Below are 15,908 nucleotides of genomic sequence, written 5' to 3'. Positions count from 1 at the left end.
CACTGAAAGTCAGTAATGAAGAGACAAGGGTTGGTGAATGGAAAGTAGTTTATTCAAGAGCTGGCAGCCCAAGAAGATGGTGCACTGAGGTTGTAAAGACCATCTTAACAATTGGACACAGGCAGTGGTTTTTGTAAGGAGAGAGGAGGAATTACAAAAACAAAACAAACAAACAAAAAAACAGAACAGAACAAAGAAATCGGAAGTAGGGGCTTCAGAGTTCTCCATTGACGGGACTACGTGCAAGTCAGCACAGTCTGTACAGATAACTGATCGAAGCTCAGCAAATCTCCCAGAACCGGAAGATCTGGAGGTTGGGGTTTGCTTCTTTTGAAGTTAGTTCCTAGAATTCTTAAGCAAACAGGCTGTTTAACTATTATATGTTAGTTGACGGGTCATCTTTGACAGAAACAATGTTAAAAGAATGTTGGGGTGGGTTACTACGTGGTCCCGCCCAGATGCCGAGGATTCTGGGAAATGTAGTCCCTGTTTGGGCTGCCATTATTTCAATGACAACTCATGTTTCAGAATGGGAAGCATGACTTTTGTTGGATTGTTGGCCAACTCTGCTTCACGCCCTTTCTCCACTACACAGATATTGACGAGTGCCTGGATATGTGCCCTTTCAATGCAACATGCACCAATACCCTTGGGAGCTACTTTTGTACCTGTCACCCTGGCTTTGCACCAAGCAATGGACGGCTGAACTTCACAGAGCAAGAGGTGGAATGTGGAGGTAAATGGAGGGTTGCGTGGACATCCCTGGACAAAAATTAATCTCCTTGTTCCTTTGGTTGTTTGATATTCTCGAGTTCTTTGCAGATATTGATGAGTGTGTGCAAGATCCATCACCATGTGGCCCCAATTCTGTCTGCACCAATGCCCTGGGCTCCTACAGCTGTGGCTGCATGGTGGGCTTCCGCCCCAATCCGGAAGGCTCCTGGAAATACGGCAACTTCAGCTGCAAACGTAATCATCTCCTTGTGTGTCTTGGCAATGGAATCTGTGTCTTGCTCACTCTGCCCAACCTCTGGATCCTTTTCTTACTTTCACCTCATCCACGTGCTCTCTCTTTATTCATTCATTCACTTACTACACATTCATTAATTCCCTCATTCAATACATTATTTTCGGAACATCTATTAATTAGTTAATGAATCAATCTGACCCGTACACTGAGAATTCAATCCTGGACATGATGGACATGATACTTGCCCTCACGTAGCTTATAGTTTAGGGAAAAAAGCAGAGAGCACATAAATAATTATTTAATGGCCATGATGAATATGACCATTGAAAAATCTTAGAACACTTTGGAGTGACTAATGGGCTATTTAATATGCTTGGGGAAAATAGCATTTCAGCTGAAGCTTGAAGGAAAAGTAGGAATTATCCAGATGAAGTGTGAAGATGACACTCAGAGGCCCTGAGGCTAACACAAAGAAAGGGCAAGAGAAATGATATTAGCTGCATCTGAGAAGGTGGGCGGAGGTCAGATACTGCAGGATCTTGTGAGCCGTGCAAACAATTTTGCAGTCTTCTTTGCCAAGAACAACAGGAAACCAGAAGAGGTAACATAAAAATGTTAAATGCTGGATTCTTTGGGATGTTAGAAATATAAGTAACTTACATGGAAGCAATGAAGTACAGTAATAAAATGACTCTATCAGAGGCCATTGTCAACATAAGTAGAATATCATTGATGTCCTTGCTTCTTCCCCATTCCACATCCCTGTCTCTGGCCCAGAGGGAATCCCCTTGAACTTGTGTTCATAATTACCCTACTTAAATAAAGATTTCTTCCCTTGTATATATTCCTAAACAATGCCTTGCTTAGATTTGTTGGTTTTGGAGCTTTATAAAACATCTCAGAGTCTCTGATATGGTGGTGTATAGTTTGCTTGTTTCCACTGTTGTATAATATGAGAGTGGATGGACTTTCAGCAGGGCATGACGTAATCAGACTTGCTTCAGTCATATCTTGCTGTGGTTAAGTCTGATTTGGTTGCTTTTGTTTCATTCCTAGGAGTTCCCTTCAAGTGTAAAGAAGATGTGATCCCCAACAATAAACAGGTCCTGCTATGCCAAGTGGGAACAGCAGTGGGGCCTGAGGATGTAAGTATTTTTGAAGGTGTTTTTTATTTTTGTTTTTTTTTTAAGATTTTTTAATTGATTCTTAGAAAGGCAGGAAGGGAGAGGGAGAGGGAGACAAGCATGGATATGAAGCATAACACCGATCAGCTGCCTCCTGCACGCCCACTGGGCATCGAGCCCACAACCTGGGCATGTGCCTTGACCGAGAATCAAACTGGCAACCTTTTGGTGCATGGGATGAAGTCCAACCAACCGAGTTTTCCTGGGAGTCAATTAAGTAGGATATTGTTTGCACCTTTAACAAAGGTAAAAATAGCTGTGCCCCAACACAGACAGCAGTTTGTTTCTTTCTTTATAACAGTCTGAGTGTAAGCTGCTGAGAGCTGATATGGCTCCATAATGCTCTGCCATCATTAATACAAGACTCCCTCACTGTGGCCCAAGATGGCTGCTGCAGCCCCTGCCATCACGTCTGCATTCCAGCTGGTGGGCAGGGGAGAAGGGAAAGTGAAAGGCACGATCCTTCCCTTTAAGACTATGAAGCAGTATCACCTCTGAGTGTACCTCATTGGCCAGACATGAGTCACTTGGTCACAGAGCCAAAGGGAAAGTCTAGGAGGGAGGGCACTTGCTTATTTAAACCTTGGGGATTCTTTTACTAAAAGAAGAAGAGATGTTGGGGGGACTCACGACCAGTAAAGGTGTTGGGGCTGCATGTGTGTGACAGAGGATGGGTGTGACACAGCCCCCAGGGCAGCCAAAGAGGAATGTGGACGTCCTGGCTCTCTAATGAAGTCATTGTCATTGTAGTGGGTCAAGCCTTCATAAGCATTTGCAGGGACTGAGGTCACTACCTTAAATCCGAGCTTGGACATTAACTTAGGATTCCCATGCACTTTGGACCACTGTTTTTTGTTTGTTTGTTTGTTTAATTGTGGTAAAAACACACATAAGACTCAACATTTAAACCATTTTAAAGTGTACAATTGTTAAGCAAAATGATTCCTGGTACTTAATATGACAGTTGCTATCTAATGAAGCAAGTTGACCACCAATTCATCCTGGAATGTTCTTGCATAGAGAAGAGGGCCCATTAAGTTGTTTTCTGCTGTGGGTTAAACGGCCTTAACCAGCACAAACCACTGGCTAGGAGCCACTGTTGTTCTTGGAGGCTGATGTATCAAACTCCTTCCCTTCTCTGTGCTGAGATCAGCCAGCTTGCTGCCGCCCACAGGTGCTGCTTCTGTCCATAGTTCCCCTGATAAACTCCTGACGTCATGCTGGAGTTGTCAGTCTCTTGGACAACTTTCTCAGGAAATTTCCCCAAGAAATGGCGAGCCAGCCAGGAGACCGGGGCCATGGGAAAGGGGAAAGCAGCTTCCTGGGCGGCCATCCTGGGTTGGCCCTTGATCTCTGTGTGGGGAGGGGTGGCCCCGTGCTGGGTGCTTGGGGTCTCCTTGTGAGTATGGGGACCCTTGCAGATGCTGTGGGGCTGGAGCCCTGGCTTGCTGAGCATTATCTGGCCCCTTGTGTAAGGATAGCCCTTACCACAATGGGCCAGAAAATGCTTAACAATCAGAGAATACTCACTAGTTGAATTGCTAGATATTTTGGCTAAATTTCAACGAAAGTCACGAGAAAGCCTTTCAACTTGGATGGTGAGGTTTTGGGTCACAGGCTGATGGGCTCTCCCTCTCCTGGACTGAAGGAGAAAAAAATGAGTAGATATCACCAGTTCCCCAACACTAAGGCATATTCTGCAGGCGCAGGCCCAGGGAGATCATTCTTTAATGGATTGGATACCGGTGGGATGCAGAGGCCCTAGCCAAGTGAGGGAGACCTACCGGGACAAGCCAGTCCCTGGAAGTCCACTGAGGAGCCTCAAGATTTGTTGCAGGAAGTGAGAATGAGCCAGGCTCTCGGTGGCCAGGTGTTTGAGGGGCCCACAGAGCTGTATTCACTGCTAGTAGGAAGAATCATCCTTTGCAGGCAGCCCCCAAAGGATGGTCCTTGATTTTCCCTTTTAAGTCCGTTAACTGGGCAAGGTAACTGATGTGGGGAATTCATGGCAGAGTTCGTTGAAACTGAACAGGGCCGAGATCAAGTCTGCCCTGTAACTCAAAAGGAGACTCAAGGGCGTCTACACCCCAAAGAGTAAATCTAAGTATAAGGGGCCCATCTGTGTCCCAGGTAAACAGAGGTGTCATGATTTAGTAACAAGGGAACAAGACAGACGGCCTGATGCAGTTCTGGTGAAACCAGGGAAAAGGCTACGCCAAAACCAGCAGTTCCTGCCTCTCCCTTTGTCCCTTCCTTTGCCCTAACCTCAGCCCTAACACTAACCTACTTTCTCTCTCCATCGATGTGCCTGTGCTGGACATGTCACATACATGGAATCATACACGATATGGCCTTTGGGTCTGGCTTCTCTCTCTGAGCACCATGTGTTCAAGGTCCATCCATGTTGTAGCGAGTGTCAGAGCTTCACCCCTTTTTATGGCTGAGTGATATTCCATTTAGCCACTGATTTTTTTCACACATCTCCCCATCTTTTCACCCCACTATATAGTTTTGCTTTTAAGTGTGTCTGATGTTTTATTCATGGAAGAGAAAAGTGCTGCGGCTCCAGTTCGGAGCATATGGTGAGTTTGTATTTCCCTGAGGATTCTAGAGACTCATGACGCCTCAGGGACTGAGGGCCACCCCATGCAGTGGACGTGGTGACCCAGTCTGTACCTTGAATGCATGGGGGAGGGACAGATCCGTGCTCACAAATGCTCTTCCCTCTGGCACAGGTTTCGTTTTGTGCAGTCATGAATGCCACCTTCAGCGTTCTGGATGAGAACTGTGCAAATAAAACCACTGCCGTTTCTCTGAAGGTAATGACGCCTTTGTCATTGTGTTTCATGGTTTGAATCTCTCAGGGGTGCAGAAAGTCCTCTTTATAATTGAGCTGTGAGTTCACATTTAATTTATGAAAGTTGTGAGGCGTGAAAAGTTAACATAGAGTGAAAAACAGAACAAAGTAATAAAAGTTAACATACAGCAGAATTGCCCTTTTCTGGACAATTTTACATGTTTGATCATTACCTGAGTAGGTGGGTGTAGCTACCACTACAATCAGAACCCAGAACAATTTTAATTCCCCACCCCCAACACTTACCCCTCCCCCCAGACTTCCTTGGGCTTCCCCTTTATAGCAGCATTCTCTGTCTACCACTGGGCTCGAAAAATCCCTGATCTGTTCTGTCATTATAGTTTTATCTTTTTAAAACATCATGTAAATGGGGTCACACATAGGAGCCCTTTGCATCTGGCTTTTTTCACTTAGCACAGTACCTTTGAGAGTTGTTAATGTTGTGTTTATCGATAGCTCCATGCCCTTTTGGGGGGAACTGTTAGTGACATTTAGCACATTCACATGGTTGAGCAAACATCACCACTACAGTTCTACTATAGTTTTAGAACATCTAGAACATCCTTACCATCCAAAAGGAAACTGCATAAGCATCTCTCCTCATTCCGCCCCGCCCCCCCAACCCAGCAACCACTCATCTACTTCCTGTCCCTGTGGATGTGCCTGCTCTGGACATGTCACATAAATGGAAGCACACACTGTGTGGCCTTTTGTGTCTGGCTTCTCTCACTGAGCATCCTGTGTTCAAGGTCCATCCATGCTGCAATGAGTGTCAGTGCCTCACTCCTTTTCATGGCTGAGTAATATTCCCCTGTATGGCTGGGCCATAGCTTGTTTATCCACTCATCTATTTTTTTAAAAAAATAGGGGATTGGATTACTCTTTAAAAATTATTTTATTTTTGTTAATCCTCAAACGAGGATATTTTCCCATTGATTTTTAGAGAGAATGAAAGAGAGGGGGAGAGACAGAGAAAAAGAAACATCGATGTCAGAGAGAAACATACATCTGTGAGAGACACATCAATTGGTTGCTTCCCACTTGCCCCATCTGGGCCGGGGATCAAGCCTGTAACTGAGGTATGTGCCCTTGACTGGAATTGAACCTAGGACCCTTTAGTCCACCAGCCAACGCTCTAATCACTGAACAAAGCAGGCTAGGGCTAGAAAACACTCTCTTGATGAGAGAGGGAAGTTGCTATTTCATGGATGAGAGAGACAGAGAGAAGAGACACACAGAAAAACAGAGAGGCTGAGAGACAGACAGAGAGAGGGGAGAGGACAAGAAAAAGCAAGCAAACTCCCCTTTCTTTGCAGAGTACTGCTGAGAGCTTTGCCTCTGTGCTCGAACAAACATCCACGTGGTCCAACTTCACCAAAGACGAGACATCCACGCTGGCCACTGTCTTACTGGAGAGTGTGGAAAGCACCGCTTTGGCAGCTTTTCTGAAACCCTCAACGAACGGCAGTCAGACTGTTCGGACGGAGCACTTGGGTAGGACATATCCTTCACGGCCAGGTCACACCTGGTGCTGGTTTTGAGGAGTGACTTTGGCGATGAGATTCTCCATATGCCATGTTCCCAACTGTCTCAAACATGTGAACTCATAGCAAAGCAACTCTAATCATAGTATCAACACTTCTCATGGACTGAGTGCTGGGAGCTGTGGGTGTGTTGCCAGGCACTGCGTCTGGAGTGTGTCATTAATTCACTCAATAAGCACTTGCAAAGTGCCTGCTCTATGCCAGGTGTTAAGGGAGGATAGTCACTTGCTGTGTTCAAATGGGTAGGATGGTCCTTCCTGGCTTGGACTTAGGTGGGATTTTGTGACGAGTCCTGATCAATGGATTGTGAATGGAATAGTTGCCAGTGTGAGACCTTCCAGAGCTTTCTTTCCCTCTGCCCTAACGACAGGTCATGTTTCAGATCACAGTTTGTCCATCTGTGCAGGTCTCAGTGTAAGGACAAAACAGAGCACCATCCCAAGTAAATGCACTGATGGGAAATTATTGCTATTTTTAATCCACTAAGATTTGGGGTTGTTTGTTACTGAGGCCTAACTGATCCTCTCCTGACTGATACACCCTGAACATATGTGATCTGTGACCCCTTGGGAATCCTGAGTGCTGTAGACCTTTTATGGCAGTACCCCACTCATGGTACTTGTTCTAGGGTCAGTCACACAACCTTCTGATTTTCTATCCTGATAGGTGCCTGGGAGGTCAAGATGTGGAAATAGAGTATTTGGTGGACTGCTACCAGTAGTGAATAAGACTGACCTCATGAATCTTACATTTTAGTGAATGAGTCAGACAAACAGACATCTGTATACCAGATAGAGCTAGTGCTATAGAGAGAAAACGCAGCAGGATAAGGAGGCTAGAGAGGGTCAGGATAAGGGCGAGTGTTGCTGTCTTACACAGTGTGGTTAGGGGAAGTCTCACCGGGGTGGGGACCTGAGGGAAGGGAGCCACATAAATATGGGGCATCCTAAAAATGTATGCACACTTTAACCGCCGGTGCTCAGTTTTTGAAAATGAAATATATTTTAATCAACACTGCCTTTATAATTATTCAAAGTGTGTGTATACATTTTTGGGGACACCCTATATTTGGAGAGAGAGCAAATGTGGGAATACTTGGCGAGTTCAGGGAGTGCTAAAAGGCCAGCGTGGCTGATGTGGAGGAGAGGACAGTAAAAGCTGCAGGAGAAGGAGTCAGAAAAGGGAGAGGCAGGTTTTGTAGATAAATGTAGGGACACAGGATTTTATTTGAAGTAAGCTGGGGGCGGGGAGGGGCAGAATTGGAGAGTCTGGGAACAGGCATGGCATTGCTTATATTTTTAAAGGGTTCCTCTGGTTCCATTATGTATTGTGTTTTCATGAAGAGTCCTATGGGCAAGGTCCAGGTGAGAAACCGAGGTTCAGAGAGGTTAAGACCTTGCTCAGGTTTACACGGCTGGTGAGCAGCAGAGCGGGGCCTCCCAGTTTGCGTCATCTGACTGCAGAGCTGAGCCCTTGTCCGCAGGCTGGGCTTATCCCAGTCCCTTCCTGTTCTCTTTGGCTTTGGAAAACCCGTCTAAATTTGGAGTAGCAGCAGTGTCTCAACACTGTAGTTTTCTTCACTGTTGACTTCAGCCCCGTCTTTCCCCGATGCATCCCCTACGATGTGACAGCTCTGACTGGGCTCCTCATGGTTGCTGCTCCCACACACCTGTTGTTCACGAAGGGGCTGTAGTGCGTGCCCAGGACCACCTGGCCTTTCTGTTCTTCCCTTGGCTTGCAACCAGGGATGCGAACCTGTGTCCGAAACCCAACTCGACCCACTTTCTGGGTGATGTCATGCAAAGCCTCCCTTTCTCCTTTTAGATATTGAGAGCAAAGTTATCAAGGAAGAATGCGCTGAGGAGAATGTCACCTTTAACTTGAAAGCCAAAGGGGATGAGATGAAGATCGGCTGTGCCACAATCGAAGAATCTGAATCCACAGGTACAGACCTGCTCGTGAGAGTCAAGGAGGGTGGTTTGGGTGGTTCAATCAGCAAATATGAGCTGATCACCTCCTACCTGCCAAGACCTGTGCCAGGCAGTGAGGGACTCCTGATGGTGAAGGTAGAAACAGTCTGTGGCCTCAGGGACCTTTCCATCTGCTAGGGAGATCAGACATTAAATAAATACTCTCACGAGACTGCAGTATCGAGAGCTTCCCTCTCCAGTGCAGCAGCTACTGGCCACATCTGGTCACTGAGCACTTGAAATGTGGCAAAGCTGTAAATGTAAAATGAATGCCAATTCCAAAAGCGTGGTGAAAAAATAAAGAAAAGGATGTGAAATATCTCATTAAGAGCTGTTTATATTGATTGCATGTCGAACTGTTGTTTTGCATGTGCGTTAACAATTATTATAATTCATTTCACTTGTTTCTTCCCTTTTCTAAAATGTCACCACTAGAAAATTTAAAATCACACATGTGGCTCCTACTGTACTTCCAGTGACAGTGCCAATTTGTATCGGTGTTGGCAAGCTTTCCCTGTAGAGGGCTGGTTGGTAATTGTTCTAGGGGTTGAGGGCACTACAATCTCTGTCCCAATTACCCATCTCTGCCATCATAGTGCAAAGGCATCCATAGGCAATACGTAAAGGAATGCGTGTGGCTCTGTTGCAATACAACTTTTATTTAGGAAAAACAAAACCCAAGCAATGGCTCGATTGGCTTGCTGGCCATTGTCAGCCACCCCCTGATCTACTCGTCTTGCTTTCTGAAGGGCACGGGGGCAGACCTAGGACACATCCCTGGAGACCATCACCATTGAGGCCACCCAAGAGAATGCATGAGAATAACCAAAAACGTGGGAGGGGACGTTAGTTCCCACTGCTGAGTCAAACCGTCTCTTAAAAGTACAAATTCAAATTTATTTTGTGAAGGTTGCCCAGATTTCTCCAGGTGATAGCTCCTCGGGATTTTCTTTTTATGGTTCTGCTGAGAGTCCCCTGGAAACCCACTGGTGTGTCAATCCTCAGAGCAGGCCAGTGACGATGTACAGGGTACTAAAGCATACATGTGTCAGGCCATCTGTGATACCTACTGAGCAAACGATTCCTTTTTATTTTATTTTTTATTTTTTTGCCCTTGGGGGACTTGCAGGAACCACTGGGGTGGCTTTTGTCTCCTTTGCGGGTATGGAGTCTGTGCTCGATGAGAGCTTCTTCCAAGACCCTCAGACCCCCTTGGCCAACTCCAAGAGGAAGCTGAAGATGAATTCTCGCATCATTGGGGGCATCATGACGGGGGAGAAGAAAGATGGGTTCTCTGACCCAGTCATCTACACCCTGGAGAACATCGAGGTTTGTGAAGAGGTCCTCACTGGGCCCCCACCTACCCATTGACAGGCTTGACTCTCATTTCCCAAAGGAACCCAATGACTAGCAATGCCAGCCCATTCTCAAAGAATGAGCCCTTCTACTTCTTTTTGTTTCTAAATCTTCACCTGAGGATTTTAGAGAAAGAGGAAGGGGGAGAAAGAGAGAGAGAGAGATCAAGGTGAGAGAGGAATATCAATCAGTTGCCTCCCATAACATGCCCCGACCAGGGATCAAACCCAAAACCTAGGTATGTGCCCCAACCAGGAATCGAACCCAAAACCTTTTAGTGTGCAGGATGATGCTCCAATCAACTGAGCCGCAGGCCAGGGCAGAGCTCTTCTTTTTCTATGAGGTGTTCTTCCTTTCCTCAACGAGTAACATTTAGTTCAGATGATGTAACACTGATGCAAGAACATACACGTGGACTTTATTTACATTAGCTATGACCAAGCCAGAGGTAGAGATAGGTCTGGCATCCAAGACATTGCTTTTCGTCACTGCACTTTGAAATATCAGCATTTCCCCCCATTCCCTACATAACATCCCTGCATCTTCTTGTCCCAAATGACTCTTAAGTGATCACATTGAGTCCATTCAAGAGGGGCTCTCAGGTGACCAAGAGCCTTTGCATTTTCAGCCAAAGCAGAAGTTTGAGAGGCCCATCTGTGTTTCCTGGAGCACAGACGTGGGGAGCGGTAGGTGGACACCATCTGGCTGTGTGGTCCTTGAAGCTTCAGAGATGTATACTGTCTGCAGCTGTAATCGACTGGCGAACCTGGCCATCATCATGGCTTCTGGGGAGCTCACGGTCAGTGCTGACACTGGGTGCTCTGGTTCCCTGCTCCTGATTGGGAAACATTGACTAAGCATCTATGTGTGCCCCTCATGGTGTGTGTTATGTGAGTGAGTCATGGGGACAGAGGGAATTCGTGATCTGCTTGGGAAGCCATGACATTCATATATCAAATGAGAAATGACCCTAAATAGGTGCAGGCACAATACCAATCACAGATTCCATTTAATGAGCACCTACTATGTACTGGACCCTTTGTTTTAACTTGTTAGCTTTAGACCCATTTTATTGGCTGGGAGACTGAGGCTCAGTAGTCTGCCTAGTCATGAAACTTGTAATTGGTAGAGGTGGGATTTGAACTCAGGACAATTTGGATCCAGAGGTCTCTTTCCACTAAATTATGCAAATGGTGCAAGAGGCTGTGGGAATTCAGATGTATCAGTGAGAGCTGGTGATCGATCAGGAAGGAAATAGAGTATGAAATGAGACTTGGTGAGCGGGTAGATTTGATACAGAGGAAAGACAACCTCCTTAGTGCCGTGGTGAGTATCCTTGCCTAGCATGCCAGATCTGAGGTTCAGTTTTCTGCCAGGAGGGCCTTGAATGCTATTTAGAGAAATATAATGCATAGGACTTAGGAGAATCAGATCCCAAGCAAGACAGACCTAGTTTTAAGTCCTGTCTGTATCATGTCCTGGCTGTGTTTCCTTGGGCAAATCACTTAGCCTCTCTGAGCCTGAACCCAGTTCTTTCATCTCAAAATTGAGAATAAGAAAAAAATGAGGACAGCTAACACTTCCACAGCACGTCATATGCTGTGGCACAGGTGTGAGTAATTCCAGTATTTTCATTGAATGCTCCTAAAATCTTAAAGCAATCCTATAAGGAAGTTACTATTAGCAGATTGTATAATCCTATAAGGTAGTTACTATTAGCATCCCCTTTTGAACAGATGAAGAAACAAAGGCACAGAGCAATTAAGTGTCCTGTTCAAGCTCATACAACTAGAAACCAGCAGAATTGTGGACCATTTTTTTAGCTACTGGGTCAGCTCATGAGGTGGTGCCTGGCACACCGTTACACACCTTTAATACACAGAGGACACTCAAATAAGTTTAAAAATTAGTCTACAATGGTTGATGAATAATGGTTAATGGGAAGGACGCAGCTTGTCATTTCCACTCCCGGAAGCTGGCGTCTCTGAACATGTATGCATCAGTCCTGGTTTAGAGCAGGAAGTAGGAACCCCTCTAGGTATTTCAAGCAGGAGGGGATTGAACACAGGGACCTGGGTGCTCCCGGGAAGGGATGGAGCAGTTGAAGTCAGGGAGCTGCCACTTGGATTTTGGCTTTGGGATCACCCCTCTGCCGCTGCAATCAGAAAATAAAAATGACTGCTGTCAGGCCGCTCCCCATCCATTGGAATTAAAAACTGGACAGTTGGAATGTGGTATCCAGCCACAGCTCACTCCTGACTGCAGAAAGCTGGTATCTGTCTTCGCAGACTTCCATGCAGGCATCGCATGGGAGAACCTGAGTGACATCCAGGACCTTAGCCCCAAGAGATTCTGGGAAGTGTAGTTTGTAGACAACCTGCCCTAGTAATATGTGGGTGGGGTATGGGACAGGGTGGGAATGGGTGCTGACGGATGCTTATAGATGCCGAAGAATGACGATGGACAATAGCTAGTTTACTCTGATGTCAGAGGAAGAAAAGTTCCCCAAGCTCTTTCTGCCCACATCAGGAGTCTGTATCATTCCTTTTCCTGCCCAGGAGAATGTTTCTCTGAGTGGAGTATCTTTTTCCTGACAGATGGATTTCTCCTTGTACGTCATTAGCCTCATGGGCATGATCATCTCCCTGGTGTGTCTCCTCTTGGCCATCGCCACTTTCCTGCTGTGTCGTGCCATCCGCAACCGCAACACCTACCTCCACCTGCACCTCTGCGTGTGCCTCTTCTTGGCCAAGTTTCTCTTCCTCACCGGTGTAGACAAGACCGACAACCAGGTCTCACATCCCTCAGGCTATGGCCCCATCCAGCCCCATGATCTCCACATCTGCCTCTGCTCATCCCTACCCAACTCCCTCTGTAGTAGTTCCTGCCTCAGGACCTTTGCACATGCTATGCCCTCTTCATAGTAGGCATCCTCCAGTACCTCATCTGCTCGACTCCTTCTAATTGGTCTCAGTTTAAAATCATCTCCCTGACCATATTATATATTGTGGCAGACGGTCTCTCCTCTTACTCTTTAAACCATGGGTTCTCGCCTGGGATGAGTCTGCCCCCTTGGAAGACACTTAGCACTATCTGGAGACATTATTGGCTGTCACCAGTGGGAGAGGGTACCACTGGCATCTCGTGGGCGGAGGCCAGGGATGCTGCCACGCACAGGACAGCACCCCCCAAGACAGAAAATAACCTGGCAACAGCATTGTAGCTGTCAATACAGCTACAGCTGGGAAACTCAGCGTACCACTCCATGTTGCATTCCTTCCCAGCTCTTACTTGAAACCATATTGATTATTTATCATTTTATTGTGTATCTACTTTTGCCAGTAGACTGTGTGCCCTGTGAGAGCAAGAACTGGGGCCCGTTGACCCCCAGAACTGTGCCCGAAATACAGGAGGCTCTCAGAGTTTTCCCCGAAGCAGCACTATGGACCATTCCTTGTGCAGAGCCACCCCTCTCCCTGCGGGATGTTTGGCTGCCCAGTCCCTTTGGGAACTAAATGCTGGTAGTTGCACCCCACTCTCATCGTGAGGCCAGCATTGGGCAAGCTTCTATAGACCCAGATAGGATCCAGTCGGCCTTACAGATCCTACGATTTCTGCTGCAACTATTCAAATCTGCTGTTTTGGTCTGAAAACAGCCACAGAGGATACATACATGGGTGTGGCTGTGTGCCCATGAAACGGTATTTATAAAACAGGCAGCCAGTCCAGTGGCTGCAGTTTGTGAACCTCCCCTCCCCACCCCCATTTCTTCAGTCATCCCCTAAAGTAGGGTGATCATCTACCCGTTTTTACCCCCAAATGCTCCCAGGGTCAGCATCGACAGTCCCATGTCCTGGGAAAACTCAGTCCCAGGCTGTGGGGGGCTGTTTCTCTCTTTTCCATGTCCCACATGGAAAAGGAAACAGTCCATTTGCTGAGTGGAGGAGCTGGGGATTAAAAAATTAAAGAAAGACCAAGACGCAGAAATAGGTTTTAAGCTGGGGCCAGGTGGGCGCCATCCTCTCTGATGGAGAGGCGGCAAAAAGAGGGCTGAGCCACACAGCAGGTTTATTTTAAAGGCCTAGATTTACATATCTAGTTCCGCCCCTGCCTGATTAACATGTCCAGCCTTATTGGGGAAGCATGTTCCCAGGGCGTGGCTCTGCCTATGCTCTGAGTTCAGCTGACAATAATTATAAGAAAATGCCTAGGTGCCTCCCAGGCGGCCCTCTACACCAGGCAAACCAAGACGAGTGGTCACCCTACCGCAGGGAGGGCGCAGCCCATGATGGAGACTCTCTCATAAATATTTGTGAAATGAATGAATGAATGAATGAATGAATGAATGAATGAATGAGTCAGCGAATGGGCTGTGTTTGGGGAATGCCCACAAAGTAGTCCCTCTCCTGCCCTCGTCCTCTGAACCTGGCCCTTGGGAGGGGCGGGGAGTCCTGAGAGCACACGCTTCTCCTTTCAGATAGGCTGTGCCATCATCGCGGGCTTGCTGCACTACCTCTTCCTCGCCTGCTTCTTCTGGATGCTGGTGGAGGCCGTGATGCTCTTCCTCATGGTCAGGAACCTCAAGGTGGTGAATTACTTCAACTCCCGCAACGTCAAGATGCAGTATCTCTGTGCCTTTGGCTACGGGCTGCCAGGGCTGGTGGTGGTTGTCTCGGCCAGCGTGCAGCCGCAGGGCTACGGGATGCATAATCGGTAAGTGGCACCCCCCATCCCTGGGGGGCCCTGCTGCCAGGGTTCACGGTGATAATGACATGAACCACAAGAAGAGCAAGGACATGACAGGAGCGTGGCTACCGTTCAGTGCGCTTTTTGTACACGGATGCTCTCTGGCTGCGTGTACAGCAGCACAGGCTGCGCAGGCATGAATCCAGGAGCTCCTGTTAGCGCTGGCGTCTAGGTAAATGGCGGTGATGTGAACAGTGGACTTGACTGTACAGTTTTGTTTTAATTCTAACCTGAGGATATTTTTTTAAATTGATTTTAGAGAGAGAGGAAGAGAGTTGGGGAGAGAGAGAGAAAGAGAAACACTGATGTGTGAGAGAGAGAGAGCAATCAATTGCCTCCCATATACGCCCCGACCAGGGATCGAACCCACAAGCTAGGGATGTGTCCTGACCTGGAATCAAACCTGCAGCCTTTTGGTTTATGGGATGATGCTCCAACCAACGGAGCCACCGATCAGGGCGTGGTTGTACAGTTTTAAAATCATGGACTCTGAGCCAAGCATCTTGGGTTTGAGTCTTGGCTCCACTACCTCCTCCTAGTGGTGCCTCCATGTCCTCACCTGTACAGTGGGGGTGAATAGCAGTGCTGACATCATGGTGCCGCTGTGAGGGTTAAACGAGTTATTATCTGCAAAACACCTAAAACAGGGTCTGGCACAGAGTCAAGCATTATTCATGTCGTGGTTAGCATCACTGTTACGATGTTGTCGGTTTTTTGTTTTTTTTTATATTTTATTGATTTCTTACAGAGAGGAAGGGAGAGAGATAGAGAGTTAGAAACATCGATGAGAGAGAAACATCGATCAGCTGCCTCCTGCACATCTCCTACTGGGGATATGCCCGCAACCCAGGTACATGCCCTTGACCAGAATCGAACCTGGGACCCTTCAGTCTGCAGGCCGACGCTCTATCCACTGAGCCAAACCGGTTTCGGCGATGTTGTCTGTTTTAACTGAGGTGTATTTACCACATTTCTATGTGAAGTCATTTTAGGCAGTATGCTGGTAAGTACTCATTTTAGATAGTATTTATTTTGTAGGTAATTAGAAAAAAATGGCCAGAATACAAATTCATGGTTTCACAGACACGATTTGTGTAAGTAGAAGACGGAGTCCACTTTGAGGAAAAAATCAGGTGAATTCTAGGACAAGGAGTAGGTGGACAGGGCAGAGACCGTCACTTGCCGTGTTATTCCCTTTAGTTCTCCGACAGGCCCTGGGGCAGTGCTGCTCCTTTAATTTAGAGGCGAGGACTGGCGCTCAGAAAACCTTCCCCCCAGGAC

The 15,908-nt window shown here is 47.0% G+C and overlaps 1 protein-coding gene across 1 annotated transcript in view; it reads left to right on the top strand.

Moving 5' to 3' along the window:
• ADGRE1 (adhesion G protein-coupled receptor E1) overlaps positions 1-15,908 on the top strand; it is a gene marked incomplete at its 5' end in the record, with an annotated part of 39,443 nt that overhangs the window by 8,410 nt on the left and 15,125 nt on the right. Inside the window, 10 exons of the mRNA XM_081092716.1 lie at positions 596-736; positions 823-969; positions 2,027-2,115; positions 4,890-4,973; positions 6,328-6,505; positions 8,380-8,499; positions 9,655-9,854; positions 10,510-10,680; positions 12,479-12,673; positions 14,359-14,594. Of these exons, the coding sequence (XP_080948842.1) occupies positions 596-736; positions 823-969; positions 2,027-2,115; positions 4,890-4,973; positions 6,328-6,505; positions 8,380-8,499; positions 9,655-9,854; positions 10,510-10,680; positions 12,479-12,673; positions 14,359-14,594 (1,561 nt within the window). The remainder of the gene's footprint in view (positions 1-595; positions 737-822; positions 970-2,026; positions 2,116-4,889; positions 4,974-6,327; positions 6,506-8,379; positions 8,500-9,654; positions 9,855-10,509; positions 10,681-12,478; positions 12,674-14,358; positions 14,595-15,908) is intronic.

Source organism: Myotis nattereri, assembly GCF_964212035.1.
Source record: "Myotis nattereri genome assembly, chromosome: 5".
NCBI classification, from domain to species: domain Eukaryota; kingdom Metazoa; phylum Chordata; class Mammalia; order Chiroptera; family Vespertilionidae; genus Myotis; species Myotis nattereri.
Note: the sequence above shows the minus strand (reverse complement) of the source record. Positions and strands in the feature narration are given on the sequence as shown.